We start from the raw sequence: 8735 nt of genomic DNA, 5'->3' as shown, positions 1-8735 counted from the left end.
GGGAGTACTCAATTAATGGCGGGAGACTAGGAAACTCAGAGGGATCTTGGAATGTTTATCAATAATGAAGAGTGACAATTTTAAAGTAAAGGTTTAGAGGGGATTTGAGGAAAAATCTTTTCACCCAGAGGGCGGTAGGGATCTGGAATGCACTGCCACGGAGGGTAGTTCAGGTGGGATTTCCAAGCCTTTAGAAAGTACTTGGATGAACACTTGAAATATCATAACATTCATGACTGTAGGCCTATGATAGGAAGGTGGAACTAGTGTAGATTTATTGTAGATTTGATGGGCCAAAAAGTCTCCTTCCTCTATAATCTTAAGTGGAATTCAGAGTGATCCCCTTGGAAACGCTAAAAGCTGGTCAGATCCCAAAGTTACCTTATGGGATCTTTCTGTGCACAAACTTGCTGCACCGTTTGTCTGAAATGACGATTAGTGTACTTTGAGAAACACCTCCATGGATGCAGGATGTGCAGAAAGAAAGAGAGGCCTTTCGGCCCATTGTTAGAAGAGCTTCCTGCCACAGCTTGCTGGGAGAGAGAAGGCCTCAGAATATTCCGCACAAACTTCACCGCCCACCCGCCATGCACACCCCATGCGCTGCGCCACACACCTGAGCCCCCAACATCCTCCCCCCATGTCCCCAGTCACCTCCCCACAACTACCCCCATAACTCCCCACCCACACCGCCAAACCCTCCTCACCCCCATCCACACTCCCCCATACCCACATGTCCCCATATCCCCATACACCCCCCCGACCCTAGCTATGTTCCACATTTCCCTCCTCAGTCAGGGACAGAGGGTGGAGTTCAGGAAGTTTCAGTAACTTAGTGACTGAGTCTCGCTTTCCCAAATATGTAAAATACTCCCCATTGGCCAATGAGCCACAGCTCTCTCTCGGCCACGTGACAGAAGGGGTTGAGCTCAGGTGGATTTATACCTGGGCAGGTGAGCTCCTATTTACCTGCCGGAGGTATACAGACACTCACACGGACCTAGACCGAGACACAGAGTGAGACAGTCACTGTCACTGACAAGGGGGACGGGAGATTGGAGCCTGGCCAAGATTGGGGGGAGTTAGATAAGGTTTTGTGTGTTCCCACAGAAAGGCGATGATCTTCGCTGAGGTGGGAGCTCGTAGACCTCTCTAAGACAGTGCAGTCAGCCCGCTGTGTGTGTTTGCCAAGTCAGTGAGAGGAATGGGTGAGTCTGCTCCGCCGAGCTGGTGGAAATTTACTTTCCTGCGCAAGAAGAAGAACAGCGCGAAGGTTCTGTACGAGGTCCCGGGGGAGAGGAGCAACCCCGACAGTAAGGAGGGCGGCGGCAGCCCCGAGAACGGGGAGGACTCGGAGCTGGAAGCGCGTCTGGAGAAAATCGTGGACAAAAGCACTAAAGGCAGACACGTGAGAGTGTCCAACTCTGGCAGGTTCAAGGAGAAAAAGAAAGTACGGACCAGTCTGTCAGAAAGCCCCGGCTTCTACAACGATTCAGGCAACGGCGAGGGAGCGCAGTCCTGAACCTCCCACCGGGACCGATGACCCCCTTCCCGGGGAGGGCTATAGCCCCGGGACCGTGTAGAAACCAGAGGCTTCTCCTGCACAGAATGAAATAAATCGTCCGTCAGTAACCACGGCCGGGTCAAGCCGGACCTTCCGTTTAAAGGGTTAATACCTGCGACCTGTCTAAGGGGTAAATACCGGCAATCTCCTCGCTCACTCCCCCACGCACTTTAAAGATGAACAGGCTTGGAATCCTTTCCAACTTCAGAAGCATCATCGTTTTTGCTCTGAACAGTTTACCTGGAAGAGAGGAGGTTGTGGGTTTTCAGTTTGGTTCTTGGAGTCAGTTATTTGAACTAAGACTCATCTTCGTGGGATGAATATTCCACTCGGGGTTCTTGGAGTGTGGAAACCAGTTGGAGAAAATGGCTGGGGGTTGATGGGGCTCAAGGACAGGAGGACACTCCATCCCACTGGGGTGGGAAGGTTGTAACTGAATGTTTCAACCATTGTACTGTATTGTGTGTGCGTGAGAGTTCCCCGTTTCTTTTTGAGACAATATAAAGGAGGACGATGGGGCTGAATCACAGTAAAAAGGAATTAGGAGAAGCCTTACATGTGCAAAAAAAAACGACACTGGATTGTATTTGGTCACCAGTGAATGCTCGATAAACTGGCTCCCACTTTAGTGTGGAAGCCGATGAGTGTAAAGTGTAACCAGAGGATTTCAAGGAGAATTCAGTGGCAGAGTATAATTGGGGGGGGGGGGGGGGGGGGAAGGTTCAGAAACGCCTTTTTCAAAGCTGATTTTTTTAAAAATGACCTAACTCGACTATGATTGTGTCAGCTTTTGTTTAACACTCGTGTGATATGCCTCGAGGCAAGCTATTATGTTAAAAGTGCTATCTAAATGCAAGTTATTATTCAGTCATAGACTGCTGGCCTTGTGGGATCTAACAGAAATTCATAGGTTTGCGTGTTTGTAGGTGAGAGAGAGTAAGTATTCAATCATGACCTGAGTGGTGAAGGAGACTGATGGGCTGAATGGCCTACTGCCCGCAGTTCCGCTTCCCACCGCCCCCCCGCCCCCGGCTCCCCAACACACACACTGTAGGGATTTTACGGCTAATACAACCACGTCATCTAGGAAGTTCCAAATGGTTTAGAAACAGATTTTAATAAATAAATAGCAAAATACTGGGTGCGAGAAATCGATGATAAAAACAAAGTGCTGGAGAAACCGAGCAGCTCTGGCAGAATCTATGGAGATAGGGAACTGTTAACGTTTTGAGTCTGGTATGATTCTTCAGAACTAGAAAGTTTTATAAAAAAAACATTCCTGGGTCTGCCTGAACACTAAATGATGTCAAGATTGGACAGATTATCGGAATAAAATGCACAAGAAAACTGACCAGGTTTAGACATTTTGGCAACAGAACTGGAGCAGGTCTGACTCAGACGGTTCAGTTAATATCCACATTTACCTCGACTACATGCAAGGTGTTTCCTACTATAAATATTGCATGTTGTTCATAACGTGTTACAATAACCACACCTGGGTCTCGTCAACAAGTACGGTTGGGCAACACTGGGTTGGCAGATCGGCTCAGAACGCAGCAGCTTAGTCAAGCTGTTTCTTCCGCCTCCTAGCCCCGGCCGTGACCATTTAACACTTCACCTGTGTAGTCTCGAAGAGACACACTTCCCATAATTTTGTGAAAACTAACATCCGACATATACGCAAAATTGTGAGGAAACACATTTACTTTATAAATTAAAATGAAAATTCCGAGATGGAAGTGTCAGTTTGTGACTCAGGCGAACATCTCGAAAGGAGGCTCAATATTGGAATCCTACCTTAAGTCAGATGGTATCATTGCATTTCACAGAGTTGATCTTTCTCTACTGCTACCTGAGTGCAAAGGCCAGCCAAGGGCAATAGACAGTTCTGTATTTTGGGTGCAATAGCAATAGGGTAAACTTGCATCTATATAGCACCTTTCATGACCGTGGGACCAAAATGTTTTATAGGCAAAAATGTTCAAAATGTTTTTGAGGTTCCTCTTCATTTATTTATGTTTTGAATTGACTATTAAAGTGATAATGGTTTAATGGTCGCACTCAAAGACTAGCTTTATTTTAATTTAAATTGGAGATTCTCTTAATTGAATTTAAATTCCAGTTAGTTGCCATGGTGGAATTTGAACCCATTGAGATTCCATTGAAGTCTGATTTGAAAAATGAATAATATACACCACTGACCATGTCGATATTAATATTTACCACCATGGTATGTTTGTGAACTATACTAGGTCTCTTGCTTTATCATTTTATGAAATATCAGAGTTTGTGCAATGTCTCTCTCTCTCTATAATAATTGCCATGGCTCTTTTTCCGTCCTCTTGAAAGAGCAGATGGCATCTTTCTAGTACTTCCAGTATCTCTAAACGTTATTTGTGGGGTGAGTATTACTGGCAAAGCCAGAATTTATTGACTGTCCCTAACTGTCCTTCAATTGAGTGACTTCTCAGACTTTGCAGAGGGCAGTTGAGATTCAACCACATTGCTGTGGGTCTGGAGTCACACGTAGGCCAGACCAGGTGAGGACGGCAGATTTCTTTCCCTGAAGTACATTAATGAACCAATTGGGTTTTAACAATAAACAATGATCATTTCTGGGTCACCGTTTCTGAGATTTATTAATTGAATTTAAATTCCACCAAGTGCTGTGATGATTGGGTGGCACAGTGGCTCAGTGATTAGCACTGTTGCCTCACAACACCAGGGTCCCAGGTTCAATTTCAGGCTCGGTTGATTGTCTGTGTGGAGTTTGCACATTCTCCTTGTGTCTGCGTGGGTTTCCTCCGGGTGCTCTGGTTTCCTCCCACAATCCAAAGATGTGCAGGGCAGGTGAATTGGCCGTGCTAAATTGCCCATTGTGTTAGGTACATTAGTCAGAGGGAAATGGGTCTGGGTGGGTTACTCTTTGGAGGGTCGGTGTGGACTGGGTGGGCCGAAGGGCCTGCTTCCACACTGTAGGGAATCTAATCTTTGAACCTATGTTCCCAAATCAATAAGTGGGTCCTCTTGATTCTTGCCAATCCAGTGACAATGCCACCACATCATATTCTTCCAGTTTCTCTTAAGGGCACAGCACAATTCTGCAATGAAACGTCAGCCTACAGAATGTCATAGATGCCTTGTGATCATTTAGAGTCATGGAGATGTACAGCACAGAACCAGACACTTTGATCCAACCCGTCCATGCCGACCAGATATCCCAACACAATCTAGTCCCACCTGCCAGCACCCGGCCCATATCCCTCCAAACCCTTCCTATTCATATACCCATCCAGGTGCCTTTTAAATGTTGCAATTGTACCAGCCTCCACCACTTCCTTTGGCAGCTCATTCCACACACATACCACCCTCTGCGTGAAAAAGTTGCCCCTTAGGTCTCTTTTATATCTTCCTCTCTCATCCTAAACCTATGCCCCACTGGACTCCCCACCACAGGGGAAAGACCTTGTCTATTTACCCTATCCATGCCCCTCATGATTTTATAAACGTCTATAAGGTCACCCCTCAGCCTCCGATGCTCCAGGGAAAACAGCCCCAGCCTATTCAGCCTCTCCCTTTTGCTCAAATCGTCCAACCTTGGCAACATTCTTATAAATCTTTTCTGAACCCTTTCAAGTTTCACAACATCCTTCCAATAGGAAGGAGACCAGAATTGCATGCAATATTCCAAAAGTGGCCTAACCAATGTCCTGTACAGCCACAACATGACCTCACAACTCCTGTACTCAATCCTGTATTTAAATATCTGGAGCAAAACCTTGATCCACCACCTTCTGTCTCTGATGGCTAAGTCAATATCGATAAACCACAGTCATTCAACTCATTGAGCCCCTCCTTCCCCCATTCAATGAGATTACAGCTGGTTTAATAATCCTCATCTCCATTTTCCTGCCTTGTCCCATAATGCTTGATTACTGTTTAAATATGTCTGTTCCAGCCTTGATTTACTTAATAACCCATCCTCAAATTATTGCATGCAAGGTGTTTTCTAAGTAGGGCTCTGTAGCACAGTGGTACTGTCTCTATCACTGAGCCAGGGCACCTAGGTTTGAGTCCCACCTGCTCCCGAGGTGTATCATAACAACTCTGAACAGGTTGGTTCAAAAATTTAAATAAAGTGAGTTACTTTCTACTTTAAATATTCATGTTGTTCATAAAGTGTCACAATAACCACACCTGTGTCTAGTCAGCGAGTTCTGTTGGGCAACACTGGGTTAGCAGATCAGCACAAAGCCTAGTGGCATCGTCAAGGTATTTCCCCCCCACCCCACCCCTTGCCATAATCATTGGACATTTTCACCTGTAGGGTGGTTGTGTGGTCTCTGAAAGACTCATATCCCATAAAAACTGACATCCAATCTGTATGCAAACTTGAGAGGAAATGTATTCACATTATAAATGAAAATGAAAATTCCTAGATGGAAGTGTCAGTTTGTGACTCACACCAACATCTGGTTTGAATAGATGTTCAATATTGAACTTTTACACAAAGGCGAATGGTACCATGGCCTTTCACAGAGTTGACCTTTTTAGGAGTAATGGTAAGCCAAGGGCAAGCAGCAATTTTGTAATTTGGGTTTAACAGAAACAGGAGCAGCTCTCAAACCTCAGGATAAAAGTGTTTTTATAGTAAATGAATCTGAGGCTGTTTATCATTTATATTTTGTGTGAATTATTAAAGTGACGTAAGGAGTCTTCAGAAAGTAGTGTTACACAGGCCACATACGCTCTAATTCATATTTCAGTGTAACCATTCTTAAAGTGGATTATTGACTGCTGAGGTCTGTATATGAAATTCCCTGGTTGCAGATTCTATCCTTAGATACACAACAGCTTATTTGATTTATGCAAATATAATGGGAGGTAAGATAATGGGGGAGGACTGATTTTGCAAGAGATGTCATGTGATAATACTGTAGTTTTGAGATTCTAACCCATATTACCTGCAAAATACAATAACTCCTCACTGGAAATATGTGGTAATGGAATTATCATTTATATCATTATCAGTTTTTTTAATCACCATGGTCTGCAATGTTTTGTCAGACAATGTAGAACAAGGTTCTGATGTTTGCGGATGTCCACTCAGGCACCACAATAGCTAGTGTTCATCATTCAGATCACTGTCCCCTTTGTCAGTGAGGCTACTTGGGCTGAGGTGAAGTTGATAGCTGGTTTGTTTGTAAGTTTAATTGTTGCCAGGAAACAGCCCATCAACACATTCAAGTTGTTTCCACTGTCCATTGCTGGGTCCTTCATCAATATTGCAACCTCCAAAGTCAATTTCCCTTTTCATTCTGAAGATCCTATAACTTGTCCAAGTTCATTCTAACTGCTCAATTTCTAGCCAGGTCTGTCATTAAACCCTTTTAAGTTGAACTTTATGCCTAACCCATTGCTTTTACTTATCATAGAAAGGGTATTCTTAACCCTTTAATCCTTCTTTCAGACTACAACAGACTCCAGTTTCTTTGTTTAAATTTTATTCAATGCAGATATGGGAAGTGTACGAATCAAAGATGGCTCACAACTCAAACTTTATTAAATGAATCTACGTATTGAATGCCTATCTGATACCTATCCCCTCCTCCCCAGTACCTTGCCCACTTGTCTTAACAGTCTTTCTTATACTGTTTGACTTATCTCCTCAAAACCCTAAATAGTTTAAATATTACTCCACAGCTTAACTAACCCTTTCCACAAAAATACTTTTAGAATATAGATCATTACAGCGCAGTACAAGGCCTTTGCCCCTCGATATTGCGCCGACCTGTGAAATTAATCTGATGTCCATATCAGCTGGGGCTGATCCATATGTATGTCAATGCCCAATTAAATGCCCTTAACGTCGGCGAGTCTACTACTGTTGCAGATAGGCTGTTCCATGCCCCCTACGACTCTGAATGATGAAACTACCCCGATATCTGTGCTAAATCTATCACCTCTCATTTTAAAGCTATGTCCCCTTGTGAGAGCCTTCACTATCTGAGGAAAAAGGCTCTCACTGTCCACCCGATCTAACCCTCTGATTATCTTATATGTCTCAATTAAGTCTCCTCTCAACCTCCTTCTCTCCCAACGAAAACAGCCTCAGTTCCCTCAGCCTTTCCTCGTAAGACCTCCCTTTCATACCAGGCAACATCCTAGTAAACCTTTCTGAACCCTGTCAAAGCTTCCACATTCTTCTTGTAATGCAGTGACCAGAACTGCACACAATACTCCAGGTGTAGCCTTACCAGTGTCTCGTACAGCTGAAGCATGACCTCATGGCTCCAAAACTCAATCCCCCTACCAATAAACACTAACACACCATATGCCTTCTTAACAATCCTATCAACCTGAGTGGCAACTTTCAGGGATTTATGCACCTGGACACTGAGATCGCTCTGTTCATCTACACTACCAATAATTTTATCATTAGCTCAGTACTCTGCATTCCTGTTATTTCTGCTAAAGTGAACTACCTCACACTTTTCCACATTAAACTCCATTTGCCATTTCTCCACCCAGTTCTGTACCTTATCCATGTCCCTCTGTAACCCACAACTTCCTTCGGCACAATCTGTCACAACTCTGCCTACCTTAGTGTCATCTACAAATTTACTAACCCATCCTACTATGCCCACATCCAGATCATTTATAAAAATGACAAACAGCAAAACAGATCCTTGCGGCACACCACTAGTAACTGAGCTTCAGGATGAAAATTTCCCATCAAGCACTACCCTCTGTCCTCTTTCAGCGAGCCAATTTCTGATCCGATTCACTAAACCACTTTTAACCCTGAAACTCCGTATTTTGTGCAATAGCCTTACTGAAGTCCATATACACCATATCAACCGCTTTTACCGTCATCACCTGTTTTGTCACCTCTCAAAGAACTCAATAAGGTTAGTTAGGCATGACCTACCCTTCACAAAACCATTTTGACTATCCATAATCAAATTATTCCTTTCCGGATGATTATAAAACCTATCTCTTATAACCTTTCCCAACACCTTACCCACAATCAAAGTAAGGCTTACTGGCCTATAGTTACCAGGGTTGTCTCAACTCCCCTTCTTGAACAAGGGGACAACATTTGGTATCCTCCAGTCTTCTGGCACTATTCCTGTACACAATGATGACATAAAGATCAAAGTCAAAGATT

General features: G+C 44.0%; 1 protein-coding gene across 1 annotated transcript; it reads left to right on the top strand.

Moving 5' to 3' along the window:
* The first annotated feature begins 954 nt into the window (after positions 1-954).
* prr15lb (proline rich 15 like b) lies at positions 955-3624 on the top strand. The gene has a single exon (XM_043674656.1). The coding sequence runs from the start codon at positions 1205-1207 to the stop codon at positions 1520-1522; it is 318 nt and encodes a 105-aa protein (XP_043530591.1). The 5' UTR covers positions 955-1204; the 3' UTR covers positions 1523-3624.
* The last annotated feature ends 5111 nt before the right edge of the window (positions 3625-8735 follow it).

Source organism: Chiloscyllium plagiosum, chromosome 33, assembly GCF_004010195.1.
Source record: "Chiloscyllium plagiosum isolate BGI_BamShark_2017 chromosome 33, ASM401019v2, whole genome shotgun sequence".
Classification (NCBI taxonomy): domain Eukaryota; kingdom Metazoa; phylum Chordata; class Chondrichthyes; order Orectolobiformes; family Hemiscylliidae; genus Chiloscyllium; species Chiloscyllium plagiosum.
The sequence above is the reverse complement of the archived record's forward strand: the minus strand, read 5'-3'. Positions and strand labels throughout refer to the sequence as shown.